The 17,667-nt window shown below is 42.2% G+C and overlaps 1 protein-coding gene across 1 annotated transcript in view; it reads right to left on the bottom strand.

The window, feature by feature from the left end:
- Positions 1–17,609, bottom strand: part of CUNH7orf33 (chromosome unknown C7orf33 homolog) — a 23,619-nt gene extending 6,010 nt beyond the window's left edge. The window contains 1 exon segment of the mRNA XM_032759456.1: positions 17,410–17,609. Within this exon segment, the coding sequence (XP_032615347.1) occupies positions 17,410–17,609 (200 nt within the window).
- Between the last annotated feature and the right edge of the window lie 58 nt (positions 17,610–17,667).

Below are 17,667 nucleotides of genomic sequence, written 5' to 3'. Positions count from 1 at the left end.
TTATTATTATTATTTCGAGATGCAGTCTCACTCTGTCGCCCAGGCTGGAGTGCAGTGGCGTGATCTCGGCTCATTGCAACCTCCACCTCCTGGGTTCAAGCAATTCTCCTGCCTCAGCCTCCCACGTAGCTGGAACTACAGGCCTGTACCACCATGCCCAGCTAATATTTTTGTATTTTTAGTGGAGACGGCGTTTCACCATTTTGGCCAGGATGGTCTTGACATCTTGACCTCGTGATCCGCCCGCCTTGGCCTCCCAAAAGTGCTGGGAATACAGGCGTGAGCCACCGCAGCCAGCCCGGGGCTCATTATTGACAGAATTTCTGGTTAGCTAATGAGCAATTTCCAAGCACTTGTCTTTCTGGGTAGAAAGATCTCATTTTCCTACATCTATTTCTTTAAGCAGGAATGGACAAAGCCTTTAATTGGCGTTTGAGAGGGAGTGAGGTAATGCGCTGGAAGTAAAGGCAGGGATTGAAGGCCATTTTATCGGGCGCCTGTGGCTGAAGAATTGAAAAAAAATCATCAGTTAGGAAAGGGAGAAAACTAGGGGTTTGGAGCCAGGAGAGAAGGAAGAAAAATGTATTAAGAGGAAGGAAGAATATACGAATACAAAAGAGAGTAAGTGTCGGGCTCGCCTGGGTACGATTAAAGAAACATTTAAACTTGATATGCTTTCTTGTGGTAACAGACAAAAAATACATTTATTGGTGGTTCCTAAGTGAAAATATCTCGCAGAACTTTTTTTTAAGGTTAGTCAAAAAACTCAAAGAAAAATATTTTTTGAGTCATATTTTCTAAAGGCTGTGGTCTTCTGATCAGTCAGATAAGAAGCATTTATTGCCTAAAATCAAGCAGGAAGGATCTGTTCTTTCTCTGAAGTCCTGTAGTGGCATAAAACTGACCTCCTAAGCAATTCTTCCTTGTCTCTTTTTAATCAATCAATCTACATTCTAGGGAAATTGACCATTGCTTCCAGACATGTGCGGGAGTCCAGAACATGCCACTCCAAAAGAAGGAGGATTGTTGAGCTGAAGACAATTAAGAAGAAACAGATGCAGGAAAGCTCTCTGCCCTCCATTTACTTAAATGCAGGACACAGATTTACAGAGATAAAAGGCATCCTGCCCCTGTCTTTTACCAGGGAGAACAAAGGTTAACCACTGAAGACAGTTTTAGACCATTATCTGCCAGGAGTTGGAGCCAGAGGAATCTACCTGAACATGCTTTACCAACTCTCGCCTTTATCTGCCAGTTACTTGCTTCCCTGCAGAGAAGCCCCCTCTAGAGACCCAAAGTCCTTTTCCTTTGTCCTGTCACTTCTCTAAAAATCACTATTCTTTGTTGAAGATGCTATACAAGCTGGAATTCAAAGCTACTTCTTTAAGAACTACTCCTTCCCTGGGTGTCTGCCATGTAGGTGTGAAATATACATGTAAATAAACTTGTTTTTCTCTTTTTATATATATATATATATATATAATATACATTTTTTAATGGGGTCTATTGCAACTAAGAACCTTATGAGGTGGCCAGACGCGGTGGCTCATGCCTGTCATCCCAGCACTTTGGGAGGCCAGCGTGGGTGGATCACCTGAGGTCAGGAGTTCGAGACCAGCCTGGCCAACGTGACGAAATCCCGTCTCTACTAAAAATACAAAAATTAGCTGGGCATGGTGGTGGGTGCCTGTAATCCCAGCTTCTTGGGAGGCTGAGGCAGGAGAATCACTTGAACCTGGGAGGTGGAGGTTACAGTGATGCAGTGAGCTGAGATCACACCACTATACTCCAGCCTGGGCAACAGAGCAAGACTCCGTTTTTGTTTGTTTGTTTGTTTGTTTTTAAAAGACCTATGAGGATTGAGGAAACAATGATTTTTCTTCCCCTACACATGATTTTGTGCCTGCTGCATAATTTTTTTTGTTTGTAATATCAATGTTTCTCAAAGTGGTCTGTGGGCTGCCAACTTCAGCATCACCTGGGATGCTTGTTAAAAAGTATATGTCGTAGGTTCCACACCAGCTGCAATGACCCAGCATCTCCAGAGGTGAGGTATTTTTAACAATATCCCAGATTTTAATAAATTCTAATGTTGAGAAACAGTGGTCTAGATTTTAAGACAAGATCCATGTCATTTATCTTTGTTCCCTTCTGATGCCTAGCACATAGAAGGTACTTGATAAATAGTTTTTGGAGAGATGAATCTAAGAAAAGTGAAACTGTCTAAAAACTTGCCTCCGAATTTCTTTACTGTCCTGTCCCTACCTATCTACAGAGCGAGCCTTATCTGTCTGTTCATAATCTTCTGCGTGTTGGGATTTGTGGTGGTGATGGTGGGTGCAGCAATGTGAAAGGCATTAGCAGCCTGTCTTGCCCAGATGATTCCTGCAGGGTGAACATGGCTGGGCTTCCATCTGTTTAAGCCTCATTCTCAGGCCATTCTGTTTATCCTATAAACTACCCAGGATCATTTCAAGAAATTACTTTTCTATTTAAGTTCACCAGTGTAGTCAGGGTCTGGCCAAGAGATAGTATACACACAAGTTAGCTGAAGAGTAAGAATTTAATATAAAAAGTGTTAGCTAGGCAAAAATGTGTTCATTATAAAGTTATAACAGGGTAAAAAGAGAACTCTAAGGTCTCATAGAGGTAGCAACTGCAGCTTCCACTCCCAGGGTTAAAGAAACAGTAAGAAAGGGGAACAAGTAGGAACTTAGAGGTGGGGCACCTGGAGCTAAAACTCGGACCTTCAAGGTGGAGGCTCTGCACTGGTTCTGGTGAATATGAGATGGGCCGTATGAGGTTGGGTCTGCAAGTGCTGGAAAAACCGCAAACTGCAAACCACATTCAAATGCTTCTGCAGAAAGGAAGTGCTGCTGCCGGGGTGAAGAAGCATTGCTAGGATGATACTCACAGGAGCAGTGAGCAGACAGGAGGAAACTCATCCTTTCCTCCTCCTCTAGCCTTGCAGTCTCCCTTTTGCTCCCCTTCTTGCCAAAGGCCAACCTGGGTCCAGCTGGCAAAGCAAAATGCAGGATGTAGCTGCCCCGACATCACAAAGCTGAGCATAGAAGGGAGGAGCTGGAGCTGAGACATCAATGGCTTAATGATGGGCACAGCCAGGTAGGTCACTATTGCTCACTGTCTTGGATGCTTTTATTCCACTATTCTCCTCTGAACACCTTGTAATTTGGTCTTAATTCCTGAGATGATTTTGTCCTTTCTTTCACTTTCTTTTCTAAGCTAAATAAATTGTTTTACATCTCCTTTTTGTCTTTTTCTATTAGGAGTTTCTTTTCTTTTTTTTTTTTTTTTGAGACAGGGTCTCACTTTGTCACCCAGGCTGGAGCACAGTGGTGCCATCTTGGCTCACTGCAGCCTTGACCTCCTGGGTTCAAGCAATTCTCCTGCCTCAGCCCCACCCCCCCAAGTAGCTGTGACTACAGGTGTGTGCCACCATGCATGGCTAATTTTTGTATTTCTAGTAGAAATGGGGTTTCACCATGTTGGCCAGGCTGGTCTTGAACTCCTGACCTCAGGCGATCCACCCAACTTGGCCTCCCAAAGAACTGAGAGTACAGGTGTGAGCCACCACACCCAGCCTCTATTAGGAGTTTTTTATGCATGGTAATTTTTTTTTGTATGTGTGTCTATACATTGCTGGTAGCTTAATTATATTTAATTCATGTTGAAGCATGTGCTATATAGTTTTTTTCTGCCTTTTTTTGGACATATTTTTATTGGTGGAAAAATTTGGATTCTTCCTGTTTTCTTCTTGTAGTAACTTCCTATGGAGGTTGCCTGCCTTCTGTTTATTTTAAAGTGTCTTGGAATTATTTTTAAAATTTCAATAGGTTTTTGGGGAACAGGTGCCGTTTGGTGACATGAATAAGTTCTTAAGTGGTGATTTCTGATATTTTGGTGGACCCATCACCTGAGCAGTGTACACTGTACCCAATGTGTAGTCTTTTATTCCTCACCCCACTTCCACCCTTTCCCCTGAGTCCCCAAAGTCCATTGTATCACTATGCCTTTGCATCCTTATAGTTCAGCTCCCACTTATAAGTGAGAACGTATGATGTTTGGTTTTCCATTCCTGAGTTACTTCACTTAAAATAATGATCCCTAGGACAGGCGTGGTGGCTCACGCCTGTGATCCCAGCACCGCGGGAGGTTGAGGCAGGTGGATCACTTGAGGTCAGGAGCTTGAGACCAGCCGGGCCAACATTGTGAAACTCTCTCTCTACTAAAAATACAAAAATTAGCCAGGTGGGGTGGCTTGCGCCTGTAGTCCCAGCTACTTGGGAGGCTGAGGCAGGAGAATCACTTGAACCCAAGAGGCGGAGGTTGCAGTGAGTGGAGAGTGAGCCACTGCACTCCAGTCTGGGCAACAGTGCGAGACTCAATCTCGAAAAAAAGAAAAAAAAAAGAATAATGGTCCCTAATTCCATCCAGGTTGCTGCGAATGTTGTTATTTTCCTTTTTATGGCTGAGTAGTATTCCATGGGATACATATATCACAATTTCTTTATCAAATCATTGATGGGCATTTGGTTTGGTTCCATATTTTTGCAATTGGAAATTGTGCTGTTACAAATGTGTGTGTGCAAGTATCTTTTTTGTATAATGACTTCTTTTCCTCTGGGTAGATACCAATAACTACCATCAAATGGTAGTTCTATAAAGTGTCTTGAATTTTTCTTGATCAGCCATTAACACATGTGTCTATGGAGTGAGTGAGGGATTTGAATGACTGATGAGGTTTCTTAGTTTAAGAATGCTCTCTCCTGTTGGTGCGGTGAAGTATGAGTTCTTAACAAATGACTTATTTTCTGGTGCCTGGGAAGGTCAGTGTATTTCCAATTTTATGACTTATTTTTTTCTGTGGGATCCATAATTTCCACTGCTTGACTTTCTCTTTTCACTTCAATAGATGCCTCCTCTTCCAAATTCTTACTCAGAAGCGGTGCTGTCCTAATGCTGCCTCCCAGATCCTGCACACTCTCCAGTACCTTTCTTCCTTTTGATTCTCTCTCTCTCTTTTTTTTTTCTTTTTGAGATAGACTCTCACTCTGTTGCCCAGGCTGCAGTGCAGTGGCATGATCTTGGCTCATTGCAGCCTCTGCCTCCCAGGTTCAAGCAATTTTCGGCCAATTTTTGTATTTTTAGTGGGGATGGGGTTTCGCCATGTTGACCAGGCTGGTCTCGAGCTCCTGGCCTCCCAAAGTGATGGGATTATAGGTGTGAGCCACCAAGTCTGGCCTCCTTTTGATTCTTTAGTAGCCAGATCAGCCTGATCTCAGAGCTCTTCTGAGATTTCCGCCATCCTGAGCAAGACCCTTTCATTCTGAGTGTGATGTTTTATTTGTGTTCTGCCACCACTAGGAACCTGGCTTTCCTTTCCTCATTTTGACTGCTTCAGTGTGGGCTCTGGGGCTGGGTCTGCTGGTTTTGTATCTTTATTTCCTCCCTTGCATGTAAATTGACATTTGTAGCGTTCTCTTTGTGATGATGTTGATGGGCTTTTTTTGGATGGTTTCATTTGCTTTTCTTGTTGATCTTTATGCCTTTTGGAGAATAAATGGAGAATTTCAGACTTAAGAAGTAGCCATTATCCTATAGGAATCTGGAAAGGATGACTCTTTTAAAAATATATTACTTTTCTAACTGTGGCTGGTAGATAGACATGTAATTGAGTTCACATACTTATTTTGTATCCAATAGCTTTGATAAATGTTAAAATTAATACAACAGTTTATCTTTAGATTATTTTTGGAATTTTTAGGCAGACAATTACATCATCAGTGGATAAAGGCAGTTTTGTTTTTTCTTTTCCAATTCCTATGACTCTTGTTTCTTTTTCTTGCCTTACTGCCCTGGCCAGGATTTTTGGTACAATTGTGAATTGTGTTGATAGCAGGAATCCTTGACTTTTATTTTTTATTTTTTGAGATGAAGTCTTACTCTGTTGCCTAGGCTGAAGTGCACTGGCACGATCTTGGCTGACTGTAACCTCCACCTCCTGGGTTCAAGCAATTCTCATGTCTCAGCCTCCCGAGTAGCTGGGATTACAGAGATGCACCACCACGCCTGGCTAATTTTTGTATTTTTAGTAGAGATGGGGTTTCACTGTGTTGGCTAGGCTGGTCTCGAACTCCTAACATCAAGTGATCCACCTGCGTTGGCCTCCCGAAGTGGCTGGGTTTACAGGTCTGAGCCACCGTGACCCACCGTTAACTTATTATTATCAATCTTAGAGATAATGCCTTCAACATTTTGGTATTAAATATAATGGTTGCTGTAGATGCCCTTTATCTTATTTTCACATTTAAAAAAATAATTTAATGGTGAATTGATACTAATTTTATGAAGCTTTTTCTGTAAAAACTGAGAAAAATCATATAATTTTAATCTCAATCAGATAAACTGACAAAGAGAGATTCAGATAGATTTTCCAATGCTAAACCACTCCAGCATTCTAGAGATAAACTCAGTTTGGGCTGGGTGCTGTGGCTCACGCCTATAATCCCAGTTCTTTGGCAGGCTGAGGCAGGAGGATCACTTGAGGCCAGGAGTTTGAGACCAGTTTGGGTACCCTAGTGAGACCCTGTCTCTACAAAAAATTAAAAAAATCAGCTGGGCATGGGAGCATGTGCCTGAAGTCGTAGCTACTCAGGAGGCTGAGGTGGGAGGATTACTTGAGCCCAGGAGTTCGAGACTCTAGTGAGTTATGATTGCAACACTGTACTCTAGCCTGGGCAACAGAGCAAGACCCTGTTTCTAAACCAAAACAAAACAAAAACCCCACAAAAACAAACAACAAAAAATATGTTCTCTAACCATATTGCAATAAAATTAAAAACTAATAACAAATAACAAGTGGGTTGCTTAAAAAGGCCCATCCGAGGTGGCTCATGCCTGTAATCCCAGCACTTTGGGAGACCACGGCAGGCAGATTGCTTGAGTCCAGGAGTTCAAGACCAGCATGAGCAACATGGTGAGACCCTGTTTCTACAAAAAATACAAAAATTTAGACCAGTGTGCTGGTACATGCCTGAAGTCCCAGCTACTTGGGAGGCTGAGGTGGGAGGATGGCTTGAGCCCGGGAGGTGGAGGCTGCAGTGAGCCGAGATTGTGCCACTGCACTTCAGCCTGGGCAACAGAGTGAGACTCCGTCTCAAAAAATAAAAAAATTTTTAAAAGCTCACCTATTTGGAAAATAAATAACATGCTACTAAAGAATCATAAATTTTAAAAGGATTTAAAAATCATAAAAATACAAAATACGTAGAACTAGGCAATAATGAAAACACTGTCTTTTAAAATTGGTGGGAAGCTGCCAAAACAGTATTTAGAGAAAAATTCATCACTCAAAATAAATTAGGCAACAAGAAAGGTTAAACCAAATGAACTCAAAGAATGATCTTAAAGAAGTCAATAAGGCTGGGCGTTGTGACTCACACCTGTAATCCCAGCACTTTGGGAGGCTGAGGTGGGCGGATCACGAGGTCAGGAGATCGAGACCATCCTGGCCAACATGGTGAAACCCCATCTCTACTAAAAATACAAAAAATCAGCTGGGTGTGGTGGCGTGTGCCTGTAGCCCCAGCTACTCAGGAGACTGAGGCAGGAGAATCGCTTGAACCCGGGAGGTGGAGGTTGCAGTGAGCCAAGATCACACCACTGCACTCCAGCCTGGGCAACAGAGTGAGACTCTGTCTCAAAAAAAAAAAAAGAAATCAATAAAATGGAGAAAGCAGAAAAATAAAGACGAATCAAGCCAAAAGATGGTTCTTTGAAAGATTAATAAGATAGAACCCTGGCAAAATGGATCAAGAAAACACAAAATAAGATGAATATAGGCAAAATAAAGAATTGAAATGGGGAAACGAATATATGTGCATAACAGATTTTTATCTTAATGAGTACCCTGAACAACAAACATTGACAATTTGAAAACCTCATTGACAGTAAAAAGTTCCCAGTATTGCCCTTATATCCTGGCAAGAGGGGTCCCTGCTCTGGGCTTAATTTATTTCATTTCATTTTTCATTTTTGTTTTTTGAGACTGAGTCTTGCTCTGTCACGCAGGCTGCAGTACGATAGCGTGATCTCGGCTCACTGCAACTTCTGCCTCCCTGGTTCAAGCGATTCTCCTGCTTCAGCCTCCTGAGTAGCTGCGATTACAGGCACCCGCCACCATGGCTAGCTAATTTTTTGTATTTTTAGTAGAGATGGGGTTTCACCATATTGGCCAGGCTGGTCTCGAACTCCTGATCTCAAGTGATCTGCCCACCTTGGCTTCCCAAATTGCTGGGATTACAGGCGTGAGCCACTGCGCCCAGCTCTGGGCCTATTTTAGAGGCTCAACTCTGACCCTCCTCTGGTTCTACCCATCTCCGAATGGCCAGAGGTACCCAGAGACAAGAGGATGTGCCCACTGGAGCCTGTTTTCCTACCACAAAACTGCGGAGCATGGGCTGTGAAATCCTCTAAGCAGCTCTGAGTTCATTTCCAGGGATCGAGGAGGCTCTTTCCTACACGCAGCCTGTCCTCCCAAAGTGGCCAAGGGGTGGCTGTTTATGGGCATGTAGATGGAGTTTGGACACGTAAACTGCGTGTCTGTAGACACACTCAGGAGGTCAGGGCAGAGCTGGAGATGGGAAGAGAGTAGTCATGCTGCAGGTCAAGGGCCAGCTCTCCACAGCCACCCACATTCCAGGGTGGATTTTAAGAAATCTGAGAATTCTAGGCTGGGCGCGGTGGCTCACGCCTGTAATCCCAGCACTTGGGGGGCCGAGGTGGGTGGATCACGAGGTCAGGAGTTCGAGACCACCCTGACCAACATGGTGAAACCCCATCTCTACTAAAAATACAAAAATTAGCAGGACGTGATGGTGCGCACCTGTAATTCCAGCTACTTGGGAGGCTGGAGGCAGGAGAATTGCTTGAACCTGGGAGGTGGAGGTTGCAGTGAGCCGAGACCATGCCATTGCACTCCAGCCTGGGCGATAGAGCGAGACTCTATCTCAAAAAAAAAAAAAAAAAAAATCTGAGAATTGTAAATTTGAACCTGGCCTTCCAGGTTGTTATAAAAGCATTTGTGTCAAGGTAGGAGGATAGAAGATATTTAACAGTTTATTCACACGACTTCAAATTTTTAAATATTTAGACATATTGTTTAGGGGTTTCATTTGTGTTCTTGTCTCAGGCCCTATAATGTTTGAGGTAGATCCGTTTCTTAAGATTTCAGATTTATAGGAATTAACACTATGATACTAGGTACTAAGCTGTGGGAGCAGTTTGCCGTAATTTAGAAAGTAGACCATTCTGAATCTGGCTCAATAATTTCATGCCTGGCCAGGGGCGGTGGCTCACACCTGTAATCCCAGAACTTTGAGAGGTGTAGGTGGGTGGATCACTTGAGGTCAGGAGTTCAAGACCAGCCTGGCCAACACGGTGAAACCCCGTCTCTACTAAAAATACAAAAATTAGCCAGGCGTGGTGCCGAGCGCTTGTACTCCCAGCTACTTGGGAGGCTGAAGCAGGAAAATCACTTGAACCTGGGAGGCAGAAGTTGCAGTGAGCCAAGACTGTGCCATTGCACTCCAGCTTCGGAAATGAGAGTGAGACTCTGTCTCAAAAAAATGAATAAATAAAAATTAAAAAATAAATAAATAATTTAATTCCTGGATATATTCTCATTCTCTCTCTCTCTCTATATATATGTATACATATATATGTATGTGTATACATACATATGTGTATACATACATACATACATGTGTATACGTGTATATATGTATGTATATATATATCCAGGAATGAAATTATTTATTTTTTATATATATACATATATATGTGTGTGTGTGTGTATATATATATATATAGAGAGAGAGAGAGCAAGAGAGAGAGAGAGAGAGAATATAGGTTCACTTATTTGCAGAGTGCCAGTTCTGCTATAAGAAGGAAGAACTTGCACCAGAATGTTGTAAATTAACTTTATTATGCAACATAATGTGAAATTTAGCTGATGTTTGTTTCATAGTAAGATTTTCTTGATTAAGGAAGCAGGACATTGATTTACTAGAAACAAACAGTTCTCAGACCATATTTTGAGTAGCACTGTCCCAGAGAAAGTTTTGCTTAAGTGCCAGAGTTGTCATGTACCAGGATGTTTCTGTTAGTGTTGTTTGTAATCTAATTGTTGGCAATTGTGGCAACAATCTGGGAGCAACCTAAGTGTCCATCAACGAAAGATTAGCAAACCAGACTGTGGGATGTTTATAGAATGGCACACAAAACAGCAACGAAATTGAGGGAACTGAACATTTCAATATGGATGCGTTTCATAAGCCTCATATAAGGGGTGGGGGCAGGAGAGGAGGAAGGCAGATTGCAAAATAATCAGTGTATAATACCACTGATATAAAGCTGAAAACACGCAAAAATACACTGTGTTGTTTAAGAATACATATATAAGTAGAGTATAAGAAATGCAAGGGAGGCCAGGCACGGTGGCTCACGCCTGTAATCCCAATACTTTTGGAGGCCAAGGTGGGCGGATCACGAGGTCGGGAGATCGAGACCATCCTGGCTAACACGGTGAAACCCCATCTCTCCTAAAAATACAAAAAATTAGCTGGGCGTGGTGGCGGGTGCCTGTAGTCCCAGCTACTTCGGAGGCTGAGGCAGGAGATGGCATGAACCTGGGAGGCAGAGCTTGCAGTGAGCAGAGATCGCGCCACTGCACTCCAGCCTGGGCGACAGAGCGAGACTCCGTCTCAAAAAAAAAAAAAAAAAAAAAGAAAGAAAAAAGAAATGCAAAGGAAGGGAATGATCCACAATGAATTCAGAATAATGGTTACTTTTTGGGAAGGGAGATTGGGAAGGACGAGGCTAGTATGCTGGATAGTAGCGTGAAGATTCTTGTTATGTTATTTGATGACTTTTGTCTAAAAAATATTTTTGGGCAGGGTGCAGTGGCTCACACCTATAATCTCAGCACTTTGGGAGGCCAAGGTGGGTGGATCACCTGAGGTCAGGAGTTTGAGACCAGCCTGGCCAATATGGTAAAACCCCATCACTATTAAAAATACAAAAATTAGCCTGGCATGGTGGCAGGCGCCTGTAATCCCAGCTACTTGGGAGGCTGAAGCAGCAGAATTACTTGAACCCGGGAGGCATAGGTTGCAGTGAGCTGAGATTGTGCCATTGCACTGCAGCCTGGGTGACAGAGTGAAACTCCATCTCAAAAAAATAAATAAAAATAAATAAATAATATTTTAAATACATTTTGAAAATATTTTAATTATAATTTTTGGTTAAATATATATACATATATATGTATGTATTATATATATGTATATATATATATATATATGCATCCAAATGAGTTAAAAACTTAGGTCCATACAAAATATCCACATAGATGTTGGTAGCAGCTGTGTTCATGATTGGCTTAAACTTGGAAGCATCCAAGATGTCCTCCAGTAGGTAAATGAAAAAATAAACTGTGGTACACCCAGACAATGGAATATTACTCAGCACTAGAAGGAAATGGGCTATCAAGTCATGGAAAGGCCTGAAGGAAGCTTAAATGCATACCGCTAAGTGAAAGAAGACAATCTGAAAAGGCCATGGACTGTAGGATTCCAACTATATGACATTCTGGAAAGGACAAAACTATGGAGACAAGTAAAAAGATCAGTGGTTGCCAAGGAGTAGAGTGGGGGAGGAAGGGAGTGGGGAAGGAGGAAGGGAGGAACAGATGGAGCACAGAGGATTTTTAGGGCAGTTGATATGGTTTGGTTGTGTCCCCACCCAAATCTCAAATTGAATTGTACTCCCATAATTCCCAAGTGTTGTGGGAGGAAGCTGGTGGGAGATAATTGAATCATGGGGGCAGTTTCCCCCATGTTGTTCTCATGGTAGTGAGTAAGTCTCATGAGATCTGAGGGTTTTATCAGGGGTTTCTGCTTTTGCGTCTTTCTCATTCTTTCTTTCCCTGCTGCCATCCATGTAAGACGTGACTTGCTCCTCCTTGTCTTCCACCATGATTATGAGGCTTCCCCAGCTATGTGGAACTGTAAGTACAATTAAACTTATTTCTTTTGTAAATTGCCCAGTCTCAGGTATCAGCAGCATGAGAACAGACTAATATAGCAGTGAATGAGACTATAACAGTAGATGCATGACCTTATGTATTTGTCCAAACCCACTGTAATCTAAACTATAGACTTCAGGTGATAATACATTGGTTCATCAGTTGTAAAAAATCTACCACTCTGGTAGGGGAAGTTGATAGGGAGGGAGGTTGTGCATGTGTGAGGGCAAGAGGTACCAGAAATCTCTATTTTCTGCTCAGTTTTACTGTGAACCTAAAATAGCTCTAAAAATATAAAGTTTATTGTATAAAAGTATATAAGTCCACGTTTCTGTGAAGGCAGTTCTTTTTTTAAAACTCAAACTCTGCATCCACTGCAGTATAGAGATTATAACTGGAATGTTTAATGTTAACCTAAAATATATTTGAAAAAAATTTTTAATTGCACACAACCTGTTGTAATTTTGTAGTTACTCATTTTCTTGCCAGTATTCTCAGTAATCTGTGATCATGGTTAAACATTGGTTAATGTGATAAATTTAATGGTTATGACTTGGGTAAGCCACAGCATCCTCTCATAAAATGAAGTCCAATCAGCTTTAAGGTCAAGATAAAAATAGGAATAGCATAGGTTAAAAGAAGCAAGCAGGCCAGGCACAGAGGCCTGCTTGAGATATAGATATATATATATTATATAGATATAATATAGATACATTATATATAATATATATATCTATATAATATATATCTATATTATATATAATATACATATCTATATAATATATATCTATCTATATTATATATTCATATTATATATATATACATATTATATAATATATAAATATAAATACATATTATATATATATATATATTATATATAAATATAACTATATATATTATTTATATATAAATACATACTATATAAAATTATTATAATACTATATATCAATATTATAATTATAAATATCATATAATATATATCTATTTATATATTATATACAAATATATATAATAATATACTATATATATATTATATACATATCTATATATAATATACATATCTATATAATCTATATAATCTATATAATATACATATCTATATAATCTATATAATATATCATATATATATAAAAAATACATATATAAATAAATAAATAAAATAAAATTAGCTGGGCTTGGTGGTGTGCACCTGCAGTCTCGGCTACTCAGGAGGCTGAAGCAGGAGGATCGATCACTTGAACCCAGGAGGTCAAGGCTGCAGTGAGCCGTGAATGCGCCACTGCACTCCAGCCTGTCTCAAAAAAATACAAAATAAACAAACAAAAGAAAAACTGACCTAGTGAATATTCAGAAACTATTAAGTGAAAAGCTGGTGCTCATTGTTAGGTGGTCAGGACTTTCTGCTTCTTAAGAGTCCCTAATGATTCCCAGGGCCAAGCATGTTCAGATGGGGATGCTGTCTTGTGGCTCACTGTTGTCTCATGTAAGCAGGAGTGGCTGGGAGCGCAGGCTGCAGGCTGCACTTGCTGTTGGGTTCCTGAACCATAACATTAACATAGACATTGTCCTTCTTTTGAATAGAAGACAAATGATGCACAGTGGTACCATGCCAAACCTCACTCTGTAAGGATATATTGGACTGAAATATATTGAATATATTCCCAAATTCAAATATATTGAATTTCATCATATTTTCCCTAAACCATTTGGTTTCACATTTCCCTCAACAATTTGGTTGGATTATATCTCCCTACAAACTGTCACCCTCCTTCTGCCAAGCAAATGAAATGATAACTGTTCTGCATTTTACTTGGGTGTCATCTTAGTACCCTTATTGGTAAGTTGGTATCATCTTTCCTCTTACTTTTTGTATTAGGCTGTTCTTTGCATTGCTGTAAAATACTTAAGGCTGGGTAATTTATAAAGAAAAGAGGTTGGCCGGGCGCGGTGGTTCACGCCTGTAATCCCAGCACTTCGGGAGGCCAAGGCGGGCAGATCACAAGGTCAGAAGATCGAGACCATCCTGGCTAACATGGTGAAACCCCGTCTCTACTAAAAAATACAAAAAATTAGCCAGGCATGCAGGCGGGTGCCTGTAGTTCCAGCTACTCGAGAGGCTGAGGCAGGAGAAAGGCATGAACCCGGGAGGCGGAGCTTGCAGTGAGCCGAGATCGTGCCACTGCACTCCAGCCTGGACGACAGAGCGAAGGCTCTGTCTCAAAAAAAAAAAAAAAAAAAAAAGAAGAACAGAGACAGAGGTTTAATTGGCTCATGGTTCTGCAGGCTGTACAGGAAGCATGGCATCTGCTCGGCTTCTGGGGAGGCCTCAAGGAGCTTTCACTCATGGCAGAAGGCAAAGTAGGAGCAGGCACATCGAACAGCAAGAGTGAGAGCAAGAAAGCACGAGAAGGTGCCACACACTTAAACAACCGGATCTCGTGAGAACTCACTCACTATGGCAAGGACAGCACCAAGAGGATGGCGCTAAACCATGACAAATCCACCCCCATGATCCAATCACCTGTCATCAGGTCCCACCTCCAACACTGGGGATCACATGCCAGCATGACACTTAGCAGGGCAAATATTCAACCATGTCACTTCTTTTCCAGCAGGCATCTCTCTGGGCTCTGACCCTTTCCCGGGAGCCTCCGTTTTTACAATCTCCTCCAAACAGGCTCTTTCCCCCAACCCTGGCTTCATGCTCAGCCTTTCCTAAATGCATTAAACACCGAGTCAGAGGAAAAGCATTTTGACTTCAAATTAACATTTAAAATAAAAACTAACTTTAAAACATGTTATTATGAAGGCAATATAGATTCTCTATTTAAAGAAATTCAGGCCAGTTGCAGTGGCTCACACCTGTAATCCCAGCACTTCAGGAGGCTGAGGTAAGCAGATCATTTGAGGTTAGGAGTTTGAGACCAGCCTGGCCAACATGGTGAAACACTGACTCTACTAAAAATACAAAAAAATTAGCCGGGAGTGGTGGCAGGCACCTGTAATTCCCGCTACTTGGGAGGCTAAGGCAGGAGAATCACTTGAATCTGGGAGGTGGAGGTTGCAGTGAGCCAAGATTGAGCCATTGCACTCCAGCCTGGGTAACAAGAGCGAGACTCCATCTCAAAATAAATAAATAACAAATAACAAAAATAAAGAAATTCAGAACGTTCTGAGCTTTGGAAAAATAATACGTAACCCATAGTGCCATCCGTAGACAACCACTTTGAGACTTTGCTGTATCTTCCAGTGATCTAATTAGATTGAAATCATATCAGCCAGGCATGTTGGCTCATGCCTGTAATCCCAGGACTTTGGGAGGTGAGGTGGGCGGATCACTTGAGGTCAGGAGTTTAAGACCAGCCTGGTAAATGTGACGAAACCCTGTCTCTACTAAAAATACAAAAATTAGCAGGACACAGTGGTGGGTACCTGTAATGCCAGCTACCGGGGAGGGTGAGGCAGGGGAATCATTAGAACTCAGGAGGTGGAGGCTGTAGTGAGCTGATATCGTGCCATTGCACTTCAGCCTGGGTAACAAGAGTAAAACTCCATCTCAAAATAATAACAATAATAATAATAAAAAGATTTAAATCATATCTACCCGGCTGGGCACAGTGGCTCCCACATGAAATCTCAGCACTTTGGGAGGTCGAGGAGGGTAGGTCACCTGAGATCAGGAGTTTGAGACCAGCCTGGCCTACATGGTGAAACCCTGTCTCTACTAAAAATACAAAAATTAGCGGGGCATGGTGGTGTGCACCTGTAATCCTAGCTATTTGGGAGGCTGAGACAGGAGAATCGCTTGAATCCAGAAGGCAGAGGTTGTAGTGAGCCAAGATCATGCCACTATACTCCAGCCTGGGCGACAGAGCTAGACTCCATCTCGGAAAAAAAAAAAAAAAATCCTATCTACCCTATATGCTCCACTCATCCACTTGTGGCATCCTTCAAAAGGAAGGTTTAGGCAGTGATAATCTTTTCTCACCTTCTTTTAAGCACATATACATCATTGATTATCATTTATATTCATCATTCAGAGACTAATTGTATTGGTTCACATCAAAGTACCCCTGGCTGAGGTGGTATTTTCTTCTTTTTACTCTTCTAATGCTAAATGGGCTTTCCCTGACATGGGCTGTCTGCAGCTTACCTTAGCAGCAGGCAGACACAACCCTCTTGCCGACCCTGAAGTTCATGCTGCTGTTCTCAGGGAAAGGTCATGAAATCCTCTCTGCCCTCGAATGACCAGAGTCATTCTTCATATCAGAAGATACTCTGAGCCTGTGGCATGTGTCAGCTTGGGGCATTGTGCCACAATGAGGGTGTGGGCAAATGGGAAGAAGCCAGGAATTGCAACATGGGAGAAAACAAATTGGGGCTGGAGAACTAGGTGGGGACACCTGTGGTTCCCATCAAACTGAACACTCAAAGCTGGAGATAAATACAGAGTGGGAGCTCATACTTTAACCAAAAATGCCTGCCTAGCGGGAGGCAGGGGCTTGGGGATCAGGAGGTGTCAAAGATCAAAGACAGGCAAAGAGTTAAAGATTCAGGTCCTGCTGGGCATGGGTGGCACTTCGGGAGGTTGAAGTGGGAGGATCGTTTGAGGACAGGAGTTCAAGACCAGCCTGGGCAACATGGCAAGACCCCATTTCTACAAAAAATTAAAAAATTAGCCAAGCCTGATGGCACATGGCTGTAGTCCTAGCCACCTGGGAGGCTCCTCTGGGAGGATCACTTGAAGCCAGGAGGTTGATGCTGCAGCGAGCTGTGATGGTGACACTGCACTCCAGCCTGGGTGACAGAGCAAGATACTATCTCTAAAACAACAACAACAACAACAACTCCTGGTCTTTAAAGCGAGGGAATAGACAAGAATCTAGGCAAGGAGAAAGGAACAGGTGCAAAGCTTGTGCCAAAGGGTGACCAGGATAGTGGCTTCCTGTGGACCCATCTCCAGGGCAAAACAGAGTCTGAGAAAAAGTGCATTCCTTCTACCACACTGTGTGAAAATATACAATTTTTACCCCGGAATTTTTCAAATCAACATGACTCAGGCTAAACACAAGAATACTCAGTGGAGTGTTTTGTGAGGATTCTTTTCCCTAAGAAGATTCCAGGCCTTCTTTGGGGCAGTGAATTAATCTCTGTCTCTCTCTTTACTTAAATGTCCTTAAGCCCAGTTCCATAATACATAGTAGAGAGTCAAAAACATTCGTGGATTGAGTGAATGAATTCTCAAGAGACACAGACTGACTAAAAGAGCAGTTGATTCGTCTTAGAATCATTAACTTACCTTATGTCTTCCCATGGCAGATGACAAGTTAAATTGACCTGGATCGCCCCTAGCGTGGACCCAAACAGCAACTGCCCTCCCACTCAGGCGAAGGTCAATCCGGCGCCTTGCCCCACTGGGCAGGAGGGCTTCACGTTCACATTCGGGGCCTGGAAGTCTCCAGGGACACTCTTGAAGGCTGAGGCTTTGAACTTCCACTTGCATTTTGGCAAAGGTAATTACCTTTCCTGGATGCTGTCAAGGAGAGCAGTGCTTCACCACC

The sequence above is a fragment of the Hylobates moloch genome, unplaced genomic scaffold (genome assembly GCF_009828535.3).
Source record: "Hylobates moloch isolate HMO894 unplaced genomic scaffold, HMol_V3 SCAFFOLD_1, whole genome shotgun sequence".
NCBI classification, from domain to species: domain Eukaryota; kingdom Metazoa; phylum Chordata; class Mammalia; order Primates; family Hylobatidae; genus Hylobates; species Hylobates moloch.
This window is presented reverse-complemented; position numbering and strand designations above follow the sequence as displayed.